Below are 24,635 nucleotides of genomic sequence, written 5' to 3'. Positions count from 1 at the left end.
CCTGATGATCACTGGTCTTAACAGTTGAAGACTGAGGCAAAGAAGGTGTGAGGAACCTCAGCCTTTTTCTCATTTTGGTAACTATATTTCCCCTACTGTGTTCAATAAAGAATGGAGGTTTTCCTTCATCTTCCTGTTGTTATTAATGTATTTATAACACATTCCTTACCAGATTGCAAAAATCTTATTCACCTTCTGAGAAAATATGTCTGGGGAGAACCAACATGCCAGCCCACAAAAACTGGAGTAAAATCTGAAAGTTCTTTGCATGAAGGGCTGGCAGGATGGCCATGGAGGAGGAGGTCATGCCATGTGATGAGAGAGGTCATGCCCCCTCTCTGGGTTTGTGACATGTGACTGAAACTGTGCCATTAGGCCATGTGCAAAGGTGGGCATGTTGCACTTTTCAAAGATTTTATTTGGTCTCTGGTGCTGTTTCTCCAGCTCTCAGTACTGGGGCCAGTTCTGCTTGGTATCTCATCAATGACCTCGACAAGGGATTGAGTGCACCCTCAGTCCCTTCACAGATGACACAAGTTGGGCAGGAGCGTTGATCTGCTGGAGGGCAGGAAGGCTCTGCAGGGGGATCTGGACAGGCTGGATCCATGGGCTGAGGCCAGTGGTGTGAGGTTCAACAAGACCAAGTGCTGGGTCCTGCCCTTGGGTCACAACAACCACAGGCAGCGGCACAGGCTGGGACAGAGGGGCCAGAAAGGGCCTGGGGGTGCTGGTGACAGCAGCTGGACATGAGCCAGGGTGTGCCCAGGTGGCCAAGAAGGCCAAGGGCATCCTGGCCTGGATCAGCAATAGTGTGGCCAGCAGGACCAGGGCAGGGATTGCCTCCTGTACTGGGCACTGGTGAGGCCACACCTCGAGTGCTGTGTCCAGTTCTGGGCCCCTCATTGCAAGAAGGACATTGAGGTGCTGGAGGGAGTCCAGAGAAGGGCGGCGGAGCTGGGGAAGGGTCTGGAGCACAAGTTCTATGAGGAGCAGCTGAGGGAGCTGGGGGTGTTTAGCCTGGAGAAAAGGAGGCTCAGGGGTGACCTTATCACTTTCTACACCTGCCTGAAAGGAGGCTGTAGCCAGGTGGGGTTTGGCCTCTTCTCCCAGGTAATCAGTGACAGGATGAGTGGACATAAGTTTAAGCTGCACCAGAGGAAGTTTAGATTTGACATTGGGAGGAATTTCTTCACAGAAAGGGTGATTAGACATTGGAATGGGCTTGATGATTTCAAAAGTCTTTTCCAACCCAATTGATTCTGTGATTCTGTGATTCTGTGAACACTTTTTTACAATCAACTAGACAACACCTGATCACGTTACCACATTTTATCTGCCACCTTTTGGTACTTCATCTTTTACTCAAGGTTTGTAGTTAATTCTAGATAATGTAGCAAATGACCAGGAGAGAATAGGTCAAGTTAAGCAGTTATAGATATACCAAAAGTGGGGTTTATTTTATATTCAGTGTTATTTTTTATTAGAGTCACACACTTAAGTTGCAAACAATCTAAGGAAAAAATAAGAAAATAAATCCCTCACAAAGTAATGCATTAAGACTAAAATATTTCTCACATAATTAGTTAAAAATTCAGTGGGATTCAGTAGAATTTGTTAAGGGAGTCAGGTTTGCTAAAAATGCCTACCAAATACTTGAGCAACTTTTAATGGCAGGAAAATAAAAATGAAGAATTTATAGATCTTAATTCCAAAAAACGGAAAACAATTACGATGTTTTCAAAATAGAAATGGTCAAAAATGTAAACAAGGGCATATTCTAAGGAAATAGAGGTTCCTGTCTTCTCATCGGGTACTTTTAAATCCTCTCTGATAAATATTTTAAAGATATCCACTATTTTAAAGAGTTTGTGTGATTATTGGAGCTGTATCAAGGTTAATACTTTGGTAATTGGGCTGAACTTCCTGAAGGAGTATATCAGCTGCACTAGAGACCCTGAAATTACATATGTTGGGTTAGGTTCCCCTATAGGACCTCACTTTTGGGATCACAGGTGAATGGAACACTTCTTCACGGGCTTCATTAAGTCCCATTTATATAATTTCCTCATGACAGGTATAAGGTTTCCTAACCTGAAAAAATAATTGGTGAAAATATGTGTACATATTCTGTGCTAGGTAGAACAGTTCAGTCAAAACAGCAAGAAACAGGTAAATGTGTGTCGGTACATCCAGAGTAGGAAATGGTGCTGTGCATCAAGAGCAAGACCGGAGAATTCCTGTATAGCACTTTGAGATGATCGAACCAAAGTTGCAAAAGAGTGTTAAAAAGGTGGGGTTTGGATAGTAGCATAGCAAAGTTCTGTTTTGTCCTCTACTCGTTGCCTATGGATACCTAAAATGCCTTTTGCATATTTTTGACCTTTTCCAGTTTTATTTCAAAACTGAACTTTTACTGTCTAATCTACATCCTCACAGCTAATTTTAACATTTCCTTTACAGATTTGAGTCTTTTAAGTAGCTTGTTCTTTTTCCTTTCCGAGCAGCCCTTAATGTAACATTTTTCTTACAGACACCATGTTTCTGTTAAAAACAATTACTGATATTTGGAGGCTTTCCCTCTAGCATCTTCAGACAAATCAGAGTGACCTGGAGCGATGCATCTTGGCCTCCTGTGGGTAAATTAGTCACTTTTCCAAGATTTCCCCTCAGAAATACATAAACAGAGAACTCCTAAGTTTTGCATACCACAGAAGCTCTGATTCTCTGGTCAGCCCTTGCAAATGACAAAAATGGAAATACCTGCATATTTCTCTGAGCAGGTTGGCATTAATTTGTACATTTTTTCATCACATTAAAAAGCTAGAATAACATGCATAAACTGTAAAATTGATTGTTAAATATGTCTTCACCAGAATAACTTTTAAAAGCAAATATTTGTTCATTATCTTCACTTCGCAATGTTTATTTTTTCTTGAAAATGCAAAAACTATATTGAACTTTTCGTGGTGATAAAGCGACCTACTTCACACAGTCCTTACTGTGAAAAGGGAAGTTTGTTTGGGCCGTGATAACAAAATAGATTATTCTAATGTGCAAGTAAACCATATTTGCACAGAACCAAGTCTGAAACCTTGCAAATCAGCTCAGGCAGACATGGTGGTTTTGGCAAGAGTCCCTGTAATCGATGACAAGCAGACATGACAAGGTGCTATAAAACATCATTAAACAACAAGCACGTGTACAGCAAAGGGTGTATCCGACCCCATTTTATAGCGCAGAGATAAGGAACACTAACCAAACTGTTCTCTGAGTAATTTGATTATCAGTGTAGGTGAACAGCAATAAATAATAATTTCTCTGAATATGTGCAACATATGTATAAAATTTCTGAAGTGAGTCAGAAAAGGTGAAATATTGCACAACCTAAAAACTTTTGTTTCCCATGGTATGCAAAGTACAGCTCAGGATTATATGAGAACATTGTTATCAAATGGCTTATAATAATTTAAAACAAAAGCATTCATCTAAGGGAGTATTGTTAAAGAATACAGTAATTGTCACAGTGTTTATTCTCCTACAACCTATTCTTTGTAAACACAGAAGAATGTTGCTCTAAGAAGCAACACCCTGGGAGACACCCTTAGTGTGTGAGAAATTATTCTTCAACATTGTGTCTGGATGAGAAAGAAAGTTTCATATCCTAAGGGTAAATTTATAATGAGAATGATGTAACTGAATCAAAGACATTGTTCCTTAGGAAACTGAGACATTAGTCTGCAGAGGTTATTTTAGGGTGGGGAAGAGGGTGATTCTAGGTTTATTCCATTATTAAGAAACCATTTTTCTCTATGCTGTGGATTTTTGTTTGTTGTTTTTTATTGTCCTTTCATTAGTATTTATTAATTTGTGTTCTTCTTCATCCTTGTGGAAGTATAGTTTTTCCTTCTTGTCCTGGAGTGGCACACACATGTATACACTCAGTGCAGATAGAAAGAAAAGCTGCCATGGCTGCTCTTCCCCTCACAATTTGCCTGCTGGTCGCTGGATCAGTCTGTGTGCTGAAGCTGGTGTTACTACTTCAATAGCTGCACCTTGAAGTGTCTGCAGGGCTTCTGTGACACCGTGCAAAAGAAACACAGTGCTACAGTGCTCCCAGAGGCTTGCAAGTCATCGCTGGTGATGACTGACCAAGGGTTTTGGAGAAGGCTTTGGACTGGGCTTTGGAGAGGGATTTGGAGTTCAGCAGCAACAGTATCTTGGGAAGTGCTCACAGTTCATGTACAAGATCTTGCACTGGAATGGGTAACATGCCTGTGTGTCCTGTAAAGTAAATACATGGAAGAATTCAATGTAAGTTAAGCAAAGGCAGGTCTCTGCTGCACTTCCATCAAGTGGATTTTAACATCCTGATGGAAATTTCTTTAACCACATGATGTCTACATAAAATACCTGCTGAATAATTCCACCTGTTGACAAGTTTCTTCATTTTAACTTACAACTCATTTTCCGATTGTTAAAATCAACTAAGAAGCTGAGAGAATACATGTATGCCTTAAATAATAGCTACGATGTGTCACACCTAAAGGGCCGTGACCTAGAGGCTGAGACGGGTGAAGGAAGGAAGAATTTCTATTTCAATTTGCCAGGCAAACTGTCTTTTTCATTACACGATGTTATGCCAAGAAGTTCAAATTATTCAGCAGAATTCATTGTACAAAATGAAATACATTCCATATGAAAAGGTAGTCTCATAAATTTTGATATTTACTGGAACTGTGGGATGGAGAAAATGCATGTTTCTCAAATACTCTGCACATGCAGTACTCAAACAGTGCTGACAAGGCTAGGTAGGATGAAAGCTACACAGCACTTTGCATAAGAATTCTTTCTGATTTCTTAGGAAGTCAAACTTCTCACCTCCCTATTTTTACTGGCTTCGATTCTCTTTGTCTTCCTGGATATTGGCCTGGGACTTAAGACAATGTAGGCAGTTATTTTGCCTAGGCAATACATCCTCACCATCATTGCCAACTTCGAGACAGTTTTGTGGCAAGGTTTCTGGATCCTGTTGCACTACTGCATAGCTGGGGGCATATTCTGCAGGAATTTCATTTGAAGAAGAAGATATAGATTCAGCGTCATTAAACATGCAATTTAATACTTGAGCAAGTATTAAACAGCCACTCTACATTGTTTAATAAATACAGGTTTAAAGACTATTCTGCAAGTTTCTGCCACCAGAGAAAAAGAGGCATTCCCACTCCTCCACAGCGCTGTTGTCCAGGGTGCCCCGGGCGTGAATCAGGGGGATGGGAAGCAGGAGAATTAGTTTGTCAGGAACAATATATCCAGCTTGGTCAGCATACCAGGGCAGGAAGAAAAGATAAGAGAACTCTGATAAAACCAGGGGGGTCTCAGACAGACATCCTGCGAACTAGCTCAAACCAGTCTCAAAGGCCAGGGATACAAAAGAGCATGCGCGGGGAAGAAAGATTAAAAGTTCAGGATGAGGAAGACCGTCAGCCTTCCTCCAAAAGACCCCCCAAGACCCCTACCAAGAAAACACCAAACCACACTGCGCAAGCGCAACGCGGATGTAAATGACTTTTGGGTTCATTATAATACGAAGCGAGGCTGGGCGGGGCTAGGTGATGAATATGTATAGGCGTGCTGCGAAACTTAATGAATATGGAACTTGTAACCCGGTAAATACCGAGCTGAATGCAGCTGTCGGCACGCATGGCTTTGGAGGAGCGATCCCCCGTGCGTCCCAGGTGGAAATAAACATACCTACTTTACTACTTCTTTAGTAGTGGAGTTCTGTCCGCTCTTCAGGCGGGGGTGGTGGGTGTCCCGATCCCGGAGCCCTCCTTCCACTGCAGCGATGAGCAAAGGGTACGCAGCCTTGGGCAGCGCCAGGCGGGGCGAGCGCGAGGAGTTCTCCTCCAGGGAATGAAACTAAGGGAGAGCCGCTGGGAGCAGCCCCGCTGCAAAGCCTGCAGGGGACAGCACCGCCAGCAGCGCCGCGGGTGTGGGGCGAGGGGCAGGGGACGGGAGGAGCTGCCTCCGGCCCCTCCACGGCCGTGGACCGCAGGGGGCGTGGAGGAGGAGGAGAAGGAGGAGGAGGAGGGAAAGAAGGAGGAGGAGAAGGAGTATTTGGGGGCGGCTCGGAGCAGGTGGCGCTCAGTGTCGCGCTGCGAGGCGGCCAGCTCGGGAGCGGCACCGGCCCGACCTCGCACCGCGCCGGACATGGGCTCCGCGGGCGCGGCGCTGCCCGCCCTGCTCCTCGCCATGGGTACGTCTGTCTGTCCCTCCGCTCCGGGAGGGAGGAAGGAAGGGAGGAAGGAGGGAGGGAAGGTCCACCCGCGGGTGCGAGGTGCCGAGGCCGGGCAAAGACGCGTGGTGAGTGCGCGGCTGCGAGCCGGGGGGCTGTGGCTGCTGCGAGTGCGGTGCATCGGCGGCGATTTTAAAGCAGGTTAAAGTCCTGGAGTGGCACGGATTTCACTGTCCCGTAAATGGAGTGTGTGTGCGCTGGCGGTGTGGCGGGAACGGGAGCAGTCCGATGTGTGAATTTAGGGTTACACGATGATTATATCTTTTTAAACACGAAGATGTTATTCTCTTTGTGAATGGTGTTCCTAATTTCCAAGAGTCCTCTAGGTCTGTAACCACCCTGTTGGGCAGATGTCGCTCCTTGGAAAAGGATAGGGAAACTTGAAATCTCCTTCTTCTCTTGGCTAACTTAATTACCATTACATATATTTTCCTGGGAACTATAAGCAATCATAGTCACTTGCCATGAGCAAATTCCCAGGCAGTTTCAGAGTTTTAATATTACTGTATACTCTCACAAACCCTTAATTAGCAAGTCACCGAAGAGGCAGCATGAAAATGAGTTTTCACCGATGAGCTGTTCCAACTTGTTCTTTCAGTAACTATAGTGAACACTGCAATGGAATGTGTGGCTGCAGGGTATGAAATAAAATACAAAAATATTAACCTGTGATGTGATATACAGTACACAAACAACCTGGCATTTTTAAAAAAAAGAAAAATTCTGAAAAGTACCAGTGGGCAAAACATTCCACCCTGTACTTTTGCTTAATCTATCCTTTATTCTCCTGGTTACAGCTACTGCAAACCAGGACCATCAACATTCCCTGTAATTCATGGGGTCTTAAGACGTGCAAAGGTTTGTAGAGCGGTGCTGAAAGCAGAAGATAAGGACTGATTGTGAGAGGAGGATTCCCCTGGCATTGCACATGACAGAAGTGGGATAGGTCTACTTTGTTCAGGCATTATCCATGATTTATCTTAATTCATACACCTGAAAGCTGTCATAATTTTGATTTCAGATGTGTCACGACATTTGATGTCAGCAGATGTAATTACCAAGTTAATACTTGCTCAGGCCTTTTTGATCTTTTAGAATTGGCAAGGAAAATAAAGTTTCAGCACAGGAGGGTTTTCCCTAAGTGTTTTTGGAGTTCTGCTATGGTGGTACTCTTGTAGCTCCTCCACAACAATTTTCAAATTGCTTGAATTTTAGTGAACTGGTTTACATTCAAAGGCGATATTCTTGAATTTAATTGGGATATCTTAGCTGAGTTAGTCATTACTTCAAGAAAATATTCCAAGTTATTCCAGACTTGATTTTATGTCACTATATTAACTTCCCAAATATCATCTATATTAAATGGATCACATGGGGGAGCTTTGTTGTGTCTCCAAATTCAACTAAAATTAGTGCAACAGTGAAGTAGTGGGTTACTCTTGGTTGATGTGTACTTTTGTGTCTGGAAAGTCACTAAGACTTCGTAGATGCTACAAGAAGAAAAGATTTGAAACAGAACTACCACTTTGATAATATGACTTTGCTACCAACCTTGTTAATTGTTGACCAAAAAGTATACAGCATAGAAAAGTAGATTATATTAAAAGGAATAAATGGTGCATTAACAGGGCAACCCATGCAACAGAGCACGAACATTTCTGTTGTTAAATGCTGCTGATAGGTTTGCCATGTCCAGTTCTTTAAATTTATATTTTAAGTATCTATTTTTTTTTCCTTATCCTGTTCTTAAAAGTTGAAGCCAAAACCGCCCAGCTCTCTCTGAGAGTGAGGCCAGTGGAAAATACAGTAGCTTTCCTGGGCTCAATTCTGTTAACATTTTCTTTGGAAAGCTCTAGTGCCCTCATACTTCAGAGGAGATATTTGAAATTTGGCAGGAAGGTGCTATTTGCATTGTCTACCTAAATTTGGCCAAGTAACAAGTCTTTGCAAAACTGTATTCCTCTGAAAAGAAATGTATTTTTATCAGCTAGATTCTAACTTAATTTATCTCCACCTTGTTGTGCACCTTAGTCAGATGTTTCTGTGTGAGGTCTTAGGTCTACACCTGCAAACACAAAAACATTCTCTCTTGACTTCTCATGTTATTTTTACAGTAATATTCATTGTTGTTTAAGTCACTCTGCTTTCCAGTTTGCTTCTGGATGGTAGTCTGCTGACTGTACTGCACGCTCTTAACTGCTTCCTGGGCTTCAGATGAATCAGCTTGTTCTCCTTTTTATGAGAGTCATTCACTTCAGAGTGAATTATCAACTGATAGTGTTGGAGGGCCATACCTAGGGGAGGAAGTAAAATTTGGGGTGGCCTCATCTATACTATCTCAGCAGGCCTTCATGTTGAAGCCTACTATGCACCTTCCTCCAGCAACCCAGGCTGTGAATGATACAACTCTTAGCACATCTGTAAAATCTCCACTCTGTGAAGTACACATCCCTTGAACTCTTTAACTCTGGAATGAAAAATTGCAGCGACATAAGGGTTTTGCCTTTTGAACTACAGGTGTACAAGTGCCATGGATTCTCAAATCTCCCGGTGGGACCCAGGCAGACTGAAGGAGAAAACAGGTCTATCTGAAATTGGGTGGTGTGAGTGTATTTCTCTAAAAAGTTCAGTAGAGTAGAGGATTTCCAATGATGGGGACCTTGTAAACAATGAGCAGTAAGGCTCTATAGAGGAAGAGGAAACCCTACTTACAAACTCTTTTTCTTCAGTACGCTTTTGTTTAAACTGGGATGGAAGCTGTGATAATGGCATTTAACATGCAGAAGTTGGAAAGTGCCCAAAGTTAGCCACCTGGATTTGTCTCTTTTGCACATCAGTGCATCTTGCTGTCACCGCCTAAAAACAGAGAAAGATAGTGTGACCAGAGAACGAGCTGGAACCTCTGCCTTGCTTAGTTTTGAAATTAGAAAGTGGTCTAATGAATGAAGATGAAACATAGGATTGAGAGAAATATTTTTTTTTCTTACAAAAGTGGATTCTTTCTCTCTCTCTCTTTCTTTTATTTTTTTTTCCACAAAAGCTGAGTACAATTTCAGATGAGTCATTTAATTCAAATCTTTGACATGTGGTTGGAGCTTTTGTGTTCTTCTCTTTCTCTTTGTTCAGCCAGGGGTTCTCAAAACTGAAGCTGCGTTTTCACGATCTGGTTAAGCTGACCTGAATGTGGAGCTGACGCTATAAGGACATTTCGTCCACTCCTGGTTGCATGTTTCCACCAGTTACTCTGTGCTATCGTTATGGCTTAGGCTGGGGAACAGGTCAGGGACCCATTTGCTTGATTAATTTTTTCCCCCTTTTGAGCCAGGTTAGTTTTGGAGATGAGCTAAACTGATCCTGCTCACTGGAGCAATTTATTTGTTAGTGCTGGCATAGGGGACAGTCAGAACTCATGGCCAGAGGAGGGAGGAAAGCTGGAAAAGTCCCTTTCACTGGTAGCTGTCACTTCCACTGGCTTGAGCTTTTTGTGCAAGTACATCTTGACACGCAAACTGCTCTGTATTCACAGCTGTTTCTGAAGTCAATGGAAATGTGAATTTCAATTGGAATGGGGAAAAAAAGGGGTTCTAGCTGTATGACTAGATATCCAAAAGTGGTAAGTACATTTGGTTTGTTGTTTTTTATTTTTGTTGTTGTTGGTTTTTTAATGGAGCTAAGGATGATCTCTCATTTCACTTGAGGGTTGAAAAATAAATCCTCTGTCACTTGCAAATACTTAAATGTTTGTGGTCAAGATATGTAGGCAACAATCCACAAGGAAGATGATAAGGTTAAAATCATACATAAAAAGTATATGGCAATGTACAGAGCAGGAAGTACTAAACTGATAACTGAAAAGCAAATGAAAATTGAACATTTGGTGCAATAAATGAAGCTAAAAGTGGGGGTGAAAATGCAAGACATGATTTTAACACATGCACATGCACACTAACTTAAGTCTGTACAGACAATTTTGATTTCTGCCTTTCTCCTTCTTTGTGATCACCTTTTGATACCTTGCTGTCTTATTATCATATTTGTGAGTAATGTTAATGTTAAAAATCACTCTATAATCTGGAGATGGATTGAAAGCAGGACTCAAACATGGATTCTTCTTAAAGTAAAGCTGTCTCTAGCTTTTCCTTTTTTCTGAGGTAGCAAGTAGTGGGAGCACTACTACGTATTATTTTTGGAGTTTTGCCTTTCACAGCATTGCAGACTGAAGTAAGGCTTCATTCATACTGCATTACAGGACTTGTATTTTGTATTATGTTTATTTTAGAAAGCATACAGGGTATTACCATCTGACACCTAAACATATTAACGGTTAATATTTATTTGTGCATAATTTGGTCAAAGTCAACACGAGATCCTACCAAAAAGTTTTAACTGTATGCTGCCTCTCTCTGGAACAACCTGTGAATTGTTCCTTGCTTTTTTGATTCAGTGTCACAGAACTTTAATTTAAGAAGTTAAGTAAAAGTACAGCTACTCCTTGTTTTCATTGTGCTTCCTAGCCACTATACAAATATTATTCATTGTGGTCTTTCTTCACTATTGTAATTTTGAATGAATGAAAGTGGGGTTTGCGTGTACTTCATGTAATGTATTTTCTTGAGGGCTAATAACTGGAGTTAGTAAGTGTAATGCCTCAATGTCTGTAAAGCTAAGTGTGAAGAAAGTACTTTCCTTTAGGATTAATGCAGGTAAGAGGGAGTTTCTGCATCTTCAGATGAGTAAAGCAAGTAGTTTTCCCCAGCAGAAATCTTGTGTAGCCTCTATCTAGTGTTGTTATTTCCATTTAAAGGTTTCCTTTGTTAGACTCTGTGCAGGCTGGTTCCCATTTCCATGGTGACCATGCTGAAATGCAGACAGGACACAGGCTGGATTCTCATCGGCATAGCCATGCACTTGCATACCAACACATGTTATCTGCTTGGCTTAGGACATTTCCATTAGCAGTTTTAATGTTTAGAGCTTTTCTCATAGAGATCTTTGGCCTTGCAATACTACACAGTGTTGGGATTTCAGACCCTGTGCAGCAAGACAGAACAAGTTGATAAGCTTATTTTTTGTGTAAATAATTTGGCTCTACTGTTCCAATTTAAATTAGTCAAGGACATCAGAGAACTTTCTGAGCCTTAGGTGCTTTTTTTTTCTATTAAAAATGATAACACAGAAGGATTTTTATTTATAAACCCTTAGGTGAAAGACTGACATATATCTGTGCTAAATAGTTATAGGGACATACCCCTTCTGAAGGCACTTATAAAAGGGTAATAAAAATAGGTGAGTGTGAATTAAGATAAGTGATACCTCTGTCTATATTGGTTGAGTGTGAGCATGTATCTTTGTGAAGCAACATGCAATAATCTTCTTGCTGCTCATACTGCCCTAATTTTCTCGAGGTGGAGAATACTAAAGGCATCTAGTGGACTCAACATAGGCATTTCCCTCACTTCCAAATCAGGCTGTGATTTCTGACTTGACAAATAATCTCAATATTCTGAGTGCTGGTAATTGTTATTTTGAATTATTCCCTGAGTAGCATTTTGGGATCTTTAGAGGAGAAAATTTTATTTTCTCCTGGAGATGCATATGCTGTAAAAATAGAATAAGGCTTGCATACCATTCAGAACTTAAAAGAGCAGGCAAAGAAGTAGGATCAACACAGCCTCTTTGAATGGAGGATGAGCAAAGACATTTTGTGTGCAACTGAATGGCATCTGCATGGTTGAATGTCACACATGATGAATGTCACGGATTCTTTTGTCCCTTTCAAATTGCTGTTAGACAGGGTGAAGGGCTTGGAAGTAATGCACAGCCCTGGTAGAAATCTTGCTTTATTCCTGATTTATTTTGCCCTTTACAACCTGCTTCCAAGTTTATAATTCTTCTCTTATTTCATACAGTTTTATGCCTTTTTTTTTCTTAATCACACAGATCTCCTTGGATAATGTAGTTGGTTATTTCTAGAGAATAACAGACAATGAGGAAATACTGAGAAAAATTACTGTCAGCAGTACACTTCAGGGAGGGAGCATATTGCACAGCAGAAATACCTAAGGAAATAGTGGAGTTTGAGGATGGGGAGGTGAGTGGGGGGTGGATGGCTGTGAAGGATTGAATTAGATTCTTACCTTTTATGTATATGACAGCTAACCCATCTTCCTGTCTAGCTATATGTCTCAAACATGAGTGACCTTAAGCAAGAAAGCTGGCAGTGGTTGATGCTATGTTAAGACTGCAATACAAAGCTGTGTGTAATGACAAGACTGCAGACAACCAGGCTGCTTCACCCATTGGATTACCTGGTAAATTACTACCTCAGCCAGCTGCAAGATAAATCTTCTTACCTGACAGAGGAGCAGCTGACTTGCGCTAGGCCTGCATGTTTAGTGGAGCTAAGGATACTGTCACTAGAAGTTGTTAACCCAGGACTTTCTGGGTGTTATTGCTGTGCCGTACTCTGTGCTGCTGCAGCTGCATGCCGGTAAACCAGCGGAATGAGCTGTCAGTGTGTCTAAATTTCCACATGCACGGCAGTCACTTCTCATAATTCCTCAGTTTCTGAGACTGTTGTATTCGTGTTTCCCTTCAGCTGTGAAAACACACTGGGTAAGAAATTCTACTTCATTGCATATTTTGATAAACCAACAAAACCGTAAATTACTACATTTCAGGCCTGCATTTATTCTTGTCTGGTCCCATTCTCTTAGTTGAGTAAATGTCTGTGTAGGTGCCAAATCAGGGCAGCCTATGTCAAGAGTTCGTGTCCTGGTATCTTAATACCAACATGCTACAATAAGAGTAAAATACAAAATAATCCCCTTGAGGCACCTGTCCAAAGCAGCAGCAAGTGGAATATTCTGTCCTGAGGCAACTAGCACATCCTAGATACCAAATATCACTGCAGAGGAGGGTGTGTGACTCAAATGTCTCTGTGCCTGTATTCTTATTTGAATTTCTATTTGAAGAGAACGTTAATTGTTAACTAAAAAACTAAAATTTTAATAAATAGTTTTTCAGTGATTCTGTTTTCTTAACAGTAAGCTCTAATAAGACAATGATAGCAGTCTAATAATAATGAATTTGAAAACTAATCCAATATTCCTACTGTGTAGTATAAAATTTAGTATTCTTTATATCCAGTACTATAGATGCACATAGAACTGATTGAATTTATAGACATTAAACTCAGATTTAGCTGAAATTCCTCTAATGATAATTTATCTAACCTTTCCTGAGTAGAAAAAATTTAAGTGAGATGACATTTCCTTTAACTATGCTCACCAAATAAAATTCCCATTTAAACATGCCTGAAATGCATATAGGTCAAATATAAAATAGGAGAAATGACTGAGAATGAGCTCTTACTAGGATGGGCAAAACTATAAACAGAGAAAAATCCAGCAGCACTACTCACATAGTAGTCCTTCAGTAGCTCTGCTAATAATAGTTATCCATTTAACTCTAGCCAAATATTCTTTCATTTCACTGTCTCTACTCTTTTTTTTTTATTATTATTTTCTTTCTTTTGGAGGGGTTGGTTGGGGTTTTTTATTATTTTTTGTTTTCCCTTCCAAGCTGCCAAAAGCCAGTTCATCATATTGAACAGTAAAAGACATACTTGAGTCTCTGGATTTGTACTTCTGAGAAGCTGAGAGCTACAATAGACCTTGGTTCTGTGAAGACAAAAAAGCGGCTGTTCTGCTTTTGTGGAAGCAAGTATTATCTCCAGAAAACTCTTCTTAAATGTACATGGACCCTTCTTTCTGACCCCGAAATGTACAATGGCTGCATTTTACAAATAAAGAAGATAACTTCCTTCTGAGCTCTGACTACAGATAGCATGTCACCAACCTGACCGCTGGCATCTGGGTAGACGCAGTGTGGTGTGCGGGCTGAGGGCTGGGAGAGTGCCTGCTGCAGCCCCACTTCACCTAAAACAGGGTCCCCCTGCCCCAGAGTGCAGGTCAGGTGCCTTGGACTAAGCACTTTAAAACGCACAAAACCCCAACTTCTTACAAAGCAGGAAGACTCCTGCAGCTAAGAGGTGGATCAAGGGTGTTTGAACTCCATCCTTCTCAGGCACCTGCATGAGGTGCCTCCTTCTGTTGAGGTCAAGGAGGGGGAGGAATTTTGGGAGACAGGCATCCAGTTCAGCTTTCTTTCAAGAGGTTGCTGCTTCATAAGTAATGGTAATAGTCACCTGGCAAACGTGGTTTAGTTCTCCCTTGAGTCTCGCAGTGACGTAGATTCACCTCTCAGTGTTTTCCAGGAGCCTCTTTGCTACCAGGCAATAAAGCAGTCAGACAAGCAGCCTCTACTCTGTATATTGAGACAAGGTCTCAGTTCATCCCGGGACATATACTCATGTTTCCAGACAGACAGGCAAAGGTACATCTTGTCTGTGGCCTAATGTCTGGGCACTCACGTGGGAGGAGTTCCGAGTTGGCTCTTTTGGACCAACTACCCATGCGATTACATTCGGTAATTTTGTTGTGCATAAAAAGAAATTACTTAGCTATTTAGTTAAATAATTTAATTCTTTCAAGTAGAAATAATTAAGTTGAAAATCCTTCATTGCCTCTTACTATTGTATCAGAGTGGGTTAACAGTAGGATAGGTTAACAGTAGAATACTTTGCTCTTAGGGCTGTTTCTACACCTGATTCACATTCTAAACTTTTGTGCAACTTCGTGTAATGAAACCTAAGTGACAGGTAATTTTAGGTTCATTTTGGGTTAGGCAGCTGCTGAATTCTGGGCTTCCTGGATTGTTTTCCTGATTTTAATGTGCCCAAATTCTGCCTAGGCACTATCTGGTGCCAGAATTGATCATTTCAAGGTGCATTAAAGTGCAATTTCAGGTGAGTGATTGGGACCACCTGCCTACCATTCAGGATGGCCAGCCATGAGCTCCCATTAAAATCAAAGGAGAGAAGGAGTCATTACTTCTGGCATAGGAGAACAAATGTTCTGATAATTATAGCTCTTCCAAGTATTGTATTATATATCCTGTGGTGCCTTGGAGGTTTTCTTGTTGCAGGAAACTGATGTAGCAAACTTTTTACAGCTGAGGCTACTGTTATTTCTGCGGCTGTCCATGAGCAGTGCAGAGAGCTAAACTCCCAGCTAGCTTCAAAAGCTGTGAGGGAGGAACAGGGTCTTAGACATGGTGTCCTAAAAATGGCATGATGACATGGTCGCTGTAGCCACTGCAGTCCTCATGCTTCAGGCTGTGACACTGCAGTGGCAGATGGATGGATGATCCCTCAGCTTTTTTCTAGTTTAGCCTTTCAGGTCACATTTAACAGTGATATTATATGATATAACACATAATACAATATGTTATAATACCCTATAATAGCCTAGAGTGTGATATGGATAGGGAAGTACAGACACATGTGGTTACTTTCCCTTCTTCTTGATATTTGTGTGAAAATATGCATTTTTTTCTTTGTACAATCATGTTTTCATAGCAGCTGAGAGGAGCAAATGTGGCAAATGGGGTATACAGATAGCAGTAACATTGCTTTCAGTGGGATGACATGCATTTCCTCTCTTACAGTTGTAATGTGGCTCAGGCTTCTCTGGCTATATTTGGAAATATTCCTGGTTTAAAAAAGACAAAATGCAACCACTGATAGCATGGACACAAGGAAAGAGAAACTGCTGGAGTGAAATGCCACTTGGAAAGTCAGTTTTTATCATAGGGAGGCATGCATATTTTTTTTTTTTTTGTGTATTTACCATCATTACTTGTGAAGGCCAGTGACAACTGCATAAACAACATATATGTGTGTACAGCCTGTTAGCCTCACATACTTTTAATCTCTTTGTGGTCTTGAGAAAAAATTGTGATACTCTAAGGACAAAGTTGAACAATCCTGTTTCTACCAAGATTAAAAAAAAACGCATGGCATAATAAAAAGATGGCACTTAGGTGAATTTTCTGTAAAATAAAGCTTTTCCCCACTGAAAGCGTGGATGGAAACATGCCAGGATAATACATTTGAGATGGCTTGAATACTTGCTGTCTTTATTAAAACCTCATAGGAAGTTCTCAGTCCTGCAGGAACTGCTCCTATGCATTTTTTTGGAATCAGTCCTTGCGTGTACTGTAGGTTGTCTGGATTGCTTAACTGCAGATGAAGAGCAGTTTATTTGTCTGCTCTGGCAGCCAAGGAGGGCAGTATCTGGGCCACAAGTAGGGAGTTACCAGGAGAAAGACAAGTCTTGTAGAGTAACTAATGAAGTAGTGGGTAAGTTTAATTAGATCTCTTGCTCTGCTGCGGTGTTAGAACAGTAAAGTAGACAGCTCCTAGTTGTGTTACCACAGTCTGTCCAACATTTCAGTCACAATGCATGTCCTATCATGTTTGTGCTGCCTTTACAGCAGGTTATTGATAACTTCTCAGTGCAGCTCCTTGCATTCCAAACCGTTGCAAGTGAAAGGCAGTGACTCAGGCTTTCACACACACAGAGGCTCTCAGGCTGGAAGCTGACCTATTTCCAAGAAGAAGCAGTCAGCCAAATAAGCCAAGAAAACTTGCTGGAAAGGAGGGGAGGAAGAAGGGTGGGAGGATTGTTACTAAATGAGGCATTGTTTCTCTTTTGTTCTGAGTGGTGGATTTGGTGGAGGCTTTTTTGCCTATAATTTATTTCTACTCTAAATGCTATAATTTCTGTTAATTATTAAGTAGTTTGAGATACTGTAGCTGTTGTGAAGAAAAACTTGGTCTCAAGATAACAGAAAGTTAAACAAGTAGATGAAGTAGTAAAATGAAGATGCCTTTTTCAAGCTTCTGTAAACATAATGAAACAGCAACAAAGAAACTGATGTGAGGATTATACGATGTTTCTACTTCCAGTACAAAAGGCAGTGTCTTGCCAATGACTTTGTTTGCTCCTTTCAATTCCTGTCAGAGGTTCACATTGTGTCTATTTAGGAGGTTGTTCTCAATAAGAAATCTGTTCAGTTTTAAATTTCAGGTTAAACGTGATTATAAAACAGCTGGTTTAGTATACAAGCTATCTAGATGCCATTGTGAGTATCTATCCACGTGGGTGTGCGTATTGAAGAAAAAATTATTACAGAAAATAGAAAAGTGAATATAAAGGAGAAAACTAATGAGACTTTTTTTTCAGTTACGTTGACTGTACTGGGTAAATGTTAATATACCTTTCCAGATGGAGTTATAAGTTGTCCTTTATTTTCCTTGCTTGTTGGGTTGGATTCCCTGTGCCATCTGTGAGTATTCTAAAGATGGATAAAAAAGATATTTTGTATTTATGTTCCTTTGAAGGAAAGTCCCAAACAGTGAAACCAATGTAGAATTGCTCTTCTAACATGAGAACTTGATTTGATGCCCTTACCTGTGCCTGCACACAATGCACATGCCAATACAGTAAAATGGATAACAGTGGAGACTAGTACATTACAAAAGGAAAAAAATCTTCACTTTTTTGTGAAGATTTAGCTCATTGCAGTGAGAATTGCTCAGTGGCTTCTGAAAGCCATGATGAAGAACATCCCTATTGCAATTCAATAGACTAAATTAACTGCATGCTGGTTGTTTGTTTCTTCATGTTTTCACAGTCTTGTCAATAAAGCATTCAAAACATAATGTATTATGAAAGTTGGGTAGTTTTTCTGTAAGAATACTTGATTAATTCCAGTTGGATTATTGTTCTGATAATATACATTCTGAATAATAAGGGAGTAACGTTACTCTTACACCAAAACGTTGTTCCATTTAATAAAAAACAGTAAAGTAAGACTAAATATATTTAATATAAAGCAAATACTACTTTACTGCCCTTTTTCATAACTTTATTGCTTCCCCTTCCTGCCTTCATTCTACCTCTGACTAATATTTCAAGGACAGTAGGTGATTATAGTGTGAGGGGTATCTGTAGGTGCCTGTACTCCCTCTATAACTTTGGAATCTGTGAGCCAACTGCAGCAAACTTGTACAGGGATGAAAAAATAACCAGCTGGGCATGAGACTGAGACAAAAGTGCTTTTACAAGTTCCCTGATAACTAAGGAGATCCAGTGAGACCTTGAACAACAGAAAATAGCTGAAAATCTACCCCGAAGAGAGCACTTAGAAATCTTTCAGTCATGGAGAAAGCTTGAACCAGAGTGTGCATCCACTGTGAGATGAAGTCAGTGGAAAACAACAGCTACAAGTTCTCTCATCCCTCCCACCCCTTTCTTTTCTCTGTCCCCAGCAGGGTCTGACAGGCTTTAGGGCACTGCTGATGGGTGTTCTTTGGAGGTAGAAGTCTTTGAGACCAAAGGAAAAACTTTCCTCATGGAATTTGTAGTGGCTCTCTTGGAGCAGTATAACACAAAGGGCAGAGCAAAGCCCTCTTCTGGAATGAATAGATATTTTTAAAAATGCTAGACTGAGCAATTAAGGCAATGCCAGCAGTACACATCTTAGTGACTGCCAATCTAAGAAACTGCTTCAGGAAGCAGACAATAATCCAGTGGGGTTTTCTTGATTCATTTTTTCCCCCAATAGCAATTTGTAGACGAAAAACCATAGTGCATGGTTTTAGCATAATGCAGGTCATGGCCTTGCTTTACTTTGGTGACTACATGCTTATCCCTTCCACCCTCAAATCCCTCAGCATGCTGCTGATTTTGAGTTTAGGTTTCTCAGGGTCAGCTGCCCTTCTGGAGCTGGCACAAAGGGCAGTAGTTTTAGCTGTGGCTGTGCTACCAAGTGGAGGGGAGCTGCCAAGGATGCGCTGCGGGCATTGTGACTGACACAAATGCTCACTCACAAAGACAAAGGGTTACTCAGCTGGGTTATGTAACAAACTTTCTCTGGTTTGTAGTTAGTAGTTGTTCAAAGAAGTGAACACCATAACAGTAAGGAAAAAAGGTGACATTCCCTACTGGCAAGGTTAATATTAGATATATTTAAAACTAGTACTTAGTGTGTGGTGGATCCTTACAGACTCAGTGGTCAAACTCCATTGTCGCTTCTTTTTTCTTGATACTGTCTTTGCTAGACCTGTTTGATGGAAAGCTATAAATAACAACAGCAGAGAAAGCCTCTTTTTGACTGGATATTTCAATGAGAGGTGACATTTGGCATAACCAAGTCTGTGTAATTATGGTATTTTTTAATATATTGCCATTTTAAATTGGAACATCACTTTTGCAATGTAGTAAAATGTGGTTGAAAATTCAATCTTTACTATTTAGAGTTTAAAAAATGACACATTTATTACGATACTTATGATACAAAATACAGACTAATAATATGTTCAGTATATTCTATTAGAATTTTATAAATGTATTTCAGCAAACAAAATAATCAAATACATAAAAATCTGACTTCATTCTTTTTCATCCAGTTGAATTTTTTTTAATGCTGGTTAATCTGAGTAAGGGGTTTCAATCAAACAACTATGATAATCATAACATTAAATGATTGATTACCAAACAGATATTTTCTGCTTGATCCCTTTAAGCTGTGAGCTTTGCTCACAAAATCAAAACAATTATGAATTGGGTGTACCTTATATGAGTTTTACTTCATTAAAACTTGCTTCAGCTTGTACTGCAAGCAGAATGAAGCAAACAGAAGGCATTAGAGCTATCATTAGACATGACATTTATAGTTACAGAAGAATTCCCACACGTTGAGGCTTAAAGGTGCCCAGTCATGACACGTATTATTTTTTGTCCTGCTAGGAGAAAAAAAAAATGTTGTTGTTAAAGCATAAAACCAGCTATACACCTACACTGCAGCTCCCATGGCTCACACTGCAATAATGCAGTTGCTGAAATATGGGAATTCCCAGGAAAAAAAATACCATGTGAAGAGATACTGGAATTTATTAGAAAGATTATAGTTTCTTTTATCCCATTATGATTTTTTTTCTTGCATTTCCTGTCTGAATCTTGATGTTGGGAGTACTCTGCTTAGTGAAGGTGTTGCGTTGTCTTTAAACCGAACTGCCCAAATGCCCTTCGCAGCAGAGGAACTGCTGCTTTTGAAGTCTGCAGAGGGGCTTTCAGAAGCTTTAGGCTTGTATCTGGCTTCCTTTGTTCCACACAGTCTGTTTACTTGACTGTAAATAAAGTGCCATTTACAGACAGAAGTTAGGAAGTGGATTTTTACTTGCCTGACTAATCTTTCATCATGATCACTAGGTCACAAAGTAGAAGTCTGTCACCAAAAGCTATTAAAATCCAGATAGTGAATTAGTTTTCTTTATTTCAAGATTCTTAAATTATCAAAGTTCATTGCCTGAAGGCAGCAACAGATACTGAATCGTTCCAGCCTAGAATATACAGTACTTTGAACCTAGATATTTCAATGATTGGCACCCTTTTAATGCATGAGAGACCCTCTTATTTTGCACAGGCTTAAAATAGGTTTAAAAGAAACTTAGAATTTTCTCTTTTTTGGCTGCAAATGCTCGAGTTTCTTTTTCTGGATACTATATTAAGACAGATGTACAAAATTGATAAAAGATGTTCTTACAGTGTAAGCACCATATAAGATGGAGGAAAATGGCAGGAAAAATGCCCAGTACATTATTGCCAGTATAAACTTGCTAAGCCCAAACCAACTAAGATTTGTGTGGAGTAGATGTAAAAAAACCTGCTAATTATTATAAAAATGTGGAATTTAAAATGTGACTGAAATATGCTGAAACTAGGCTCACTTGATAATGATTGTGCTGAGTCAGATTGTGTTTGCCAGCCTTTCTACTTTGATTTTTGCAAAGCAGTTGTGAGTGAGAGGCAAAGCTGATCTGTAAGAATATTGCAGACAACAGTATATCTTCAGAGGCTGGGTTTTATGATTGCTTTTTTTGCTCTTCTCTTGTCACTGTCCTCAACTGTCTGCCTGTCCAGAAAGCAAACATGATAGAGGCAGCTTTGAAGAGACCTGTGATCTGGCAGACACTTCTCCATTATTCCAGTTGGACATTTTTGCTATCAAAGAGCAGTGCTCTGATGCTGCAGTAGTGCAATTGTTTAAAAAGAATAAAATCATGCCCCAGTGGTAAATGGGAAGGATGGGTAAAACGGTTCAATGAGTAGAAGGGGTGGGTTACTGGGAAGAGTAAAAGGGCATCGCTTCTGTAAGCTGTGGTGAAGCCCAGAGTAATTACAAGGAGTTGAAGTTTCCCAGTGCAGGGGACAGGCAATGCCCTTGCTCCTTGGGATAAGCTCCCATCTTGGAGAAAGCAGGACCACAAGGAGTGGCCCTGGGAGGTCCAGGGATGGATGCTGCACAGTGGTGGGAGGTCAAGCAAGGAGATGAACAGGCAACACATAACCCAGCACACACTGTGCTGACCCCATCTGACTTGTCACAGCACCCCATGAGAATTTGAACCAGCATGGGGACTTTACTTCAGGCTGTTGGCTGTCATACCTGCTTACCTGTAGTTTTACCCAGTTCTGGAGGAATTTTTTGCCCTGCCTTTAGAATTTAACAAAACTCTCATCTTGGACGTAGATTAGAAACATCTTCCATGTATTTGCACCAAAATTGTCCAATCCACTCAGATGTTCAACAGTGTTACCATTTGGCTTGTCATGTGATTTGCTAATAAGTGTGTAACAGTCCAGAGAGTCAAGAGTTTTTCTCTAAATGTCATTATATTTTGGGTCAGACTGGAACTGTTTATCATTCTAGATTGCTTCTGTCTCTTTGTTCGAAAGCCAGGGTTTATTTTCCTGTACAACATATAATGTGGAGGGTTCTTGTGTATTTACATGCAGGAGAGCACTGTGTTATAGTTTCCTGTGGCCTCTTGAGAATGGGACATTGCTAAATTGTGCTTGATTTCTGACTGAGGAAAATGCAATTTAACAACAGACAGAAAACAACACAGGATATGACATGGAAAAAAATGTTTTTATAAAATAAAAGTGTATTAAATCACAAAAGAATTACTAGCAATTTTCAATTTCTATCTCAATACACCTCTTCTCTCTCCTCAAAACCCAGACATAAACTGTGATTATATGAGGTTGTGTTTAGTGTCAAAAGGATTGCAAAACACAGAGTAATGAGTCTGTACATATTCTCTTCTCCAGTCTTAAATGGCATGACTCAGGAAATATATTTGTCTCTAAGGATGTTTCTCAAGGAACTATACTTTTAGCAGTGGGTGACTCCTTGCCTTCCAGAGGCTGACTGTAGATAATGGTTGTTTGAGATAACTAATATATGATTTCCTGTTTTGAATTTGTGGTAAAAAAGTAGTAACTCTTTTAGAGTTGTATTTAGTCATCTGCTAGTGATCTTTGTGTTTTGAATTCTGTGGGCGATGGTACAAAATGCATTGACAATTTTTACAGGTCATGAACTTTGCCTGCAAACCTGTGGTTGTGATTTTAATATTTTCTCTATGATGTTACTGTCATTATTACTATTACAGTTCAGCTACTGTGAAGGGCTGTTTTATGCTGACATAAACCCTCCTAACCTCTCTTCCAAAACTGCTCCTGGGACCTGGGAGAAAGTGATACCAACAGTAAGCTCTCTGCCCATTAGAACTAGAGAAGTGTTTAGAATTTGAGCTTATATTTTTAAGATGCCATCTCTCCTTAAAAGGTCCTTGTTATGAGGGAGTATGGAAGAGGCTGCTTCTTTACAACACAATGACTCATACTAAATAACCGTGGTGAGGCCTATTTGTGTGTAAAGCAGATAAAACTCATTCTGTCTGGGCACACAGGAAGGGAGGGGGAAACATGAGTGATGTTGTTTAACTCATGAGCAGCTCTGTGAACCTGCCTCACCTGGGAACCTAAGGGACCAGCTTCGCAGTGCAACCACAGGCCACGATTTCTTCCATCATTGTCATTTTTGGAGGGTTTTCAGGAGCTTTAAGGTGTTTCTCAGCTGGGCTGTAGCTTGTTCCTGGGATCCCACCGTTGTCTCAATCCTTCCACCTCCATGCTGGGGAAGGAGTTGCCTACTTACAACAGAGTCTCTCAGGGGAGTCTGGCCTTTTTCCTGCAGCTGCCCCAGTGGGTATTCTCCTAGATATCCACCTATTTCTTGATCAGACAGAAATCAAGCCCTTTGTGAAAGAGGAGTGGGCCCCCATGTCCTACAAAATCAACTTTGTCCCCAGTCCACATTGCTGGTTCACCCCAGAATGGCATGGAATGGCACACCATTATTCCTAGTGCCCAGGGAAAAGCAGTTAGTAACAAAACCACATCTAAGTAGAGTTGCAGTATTAAGTGTCACGATTTATTAATGCTGTTCTACCTTGCATGTTTGTATTTCTAAGTTTTTCTGTTTGGACAACTGTTCAGACTGTTTGGACTGAAAACAAAGACTTCTGGTGTGATAATGAAATGACTCAAAAACTTAGGTTTTCTGATGCAGCAGATAATCTCATTTTTATTCCGGTGCCACAAATTAAAATATAAACAGTATTAGCAGATACAGTCAGGGCATTTTGTCTGAGCATGGAAAGTTGAGGTGAATGGAATTGCACCCAGCTGGTGGACAGTTACAAGCAGTGTTCTCCAGGGCACAGTTTTGCTTGATATCTCCATTGACCTGGATGAGGGGATTGAGTGCACGCTCAGTCAGTTTTCAGGTGGCACCGAGTTGGGTGGTGGGAGTGTTGATCTGCTGCAGATCATATCCAGAGGGATCTGGACAGGGTGGATCCATGGGCTGAGGCCAATGGTGTGAGGCTCAACAAGACCAAGTGCTGGGTCCTGCCCTTGGCTAACAACTCCAGGCAGCGGCACAGGCTGGGACAGAGGGGCTGGAAAGGACCTGGGGGTGCTGGTGACAGCAGCTGGACATGAGCCAGGGTGTGCCCAGGTGGCCAAGAAGGCCAATGGCATCCTGGCCTGGATCAGCAATAGTGTGGCCAGCAGGACCAGGGCAGGGATTGTCCCCCTGTACTGGGCACTGGTGAGGCCACACCTCGAGTGCTGTGTCCAGTTCTGGGCCCCTCATTGCAAGAAAGACATTGAGGTGCTGGAGGGAGTCCAGAGAAGGTCAGGGGAGCTGGGGAAGGGTCTGGAGCACAAGTCCTGTGAGGAGCAGCTGAGGGAGCTGGGGGTGTTTAGCCTGGAGAAAAGGAGGCTCAGGGGAGATCTTATCATTCTCTACACCTGCCTGAAAGGAGGTCATGGCCAGGTGGGAGTCAGTATCTTCTCCCAGGTAACAAGCGACAGCACAAGCAGAAATGACCTCAAGTTGCACCAAGGAAGGTTTAAACTGGACATTAGGAAAAAATTCTTCCTGGAAAAGGTTGTCAAGTATTAGAACACTCTGCCCAGGGAAGTGATGGAATCACCACCCCTGCAAGTATTTA

The 24,635-nt window shown here is 41.0% G+C and overlaps 1 protein-coding gene across 1 annotated transcript in view; it reads left to right on the top strand.

Moving 5' to 3' along the window:
• Positions 1–6,100: 6,100 nt before the first annotated feature.
• The window catches only part of ITGA2 (integrin subunit alpha 2), a 67,846-nt gene continuing 49,311 nt past the window's right edge, over positions 6,101–24,635 (top strand). The window contains exon 1 of the mRNA XM_032097216.1: positions 6,101–6,256. Within this exon, the coding sequence (XP_031953107.1) occupies positions 6,211–6,256 (46 nt within the window). The 5' untranslated portion in view covers positions 6,101–6,210. The remainder of the gene's footprint in view (positions 6,257–24,635) is intronic.

Source organism: Corvus moneduloides, chromosome Z, assembly GCF_009650955.1.
Source record: "Corvus moneduloides isolate bCorMon1 chromosome Z, bCorMon1.pri, whole genome shotgun sequence".
In the NCBI taxonomy this organism is placed as follows: Eukaryota; Metazoa; Chordata; class Aves; order Passeriformes; family Corvidae; genus Corvus; species Corvus moneduloides.
This window is presented reverse-complemented; position numbering and strand designations above follow the sequence as displayed.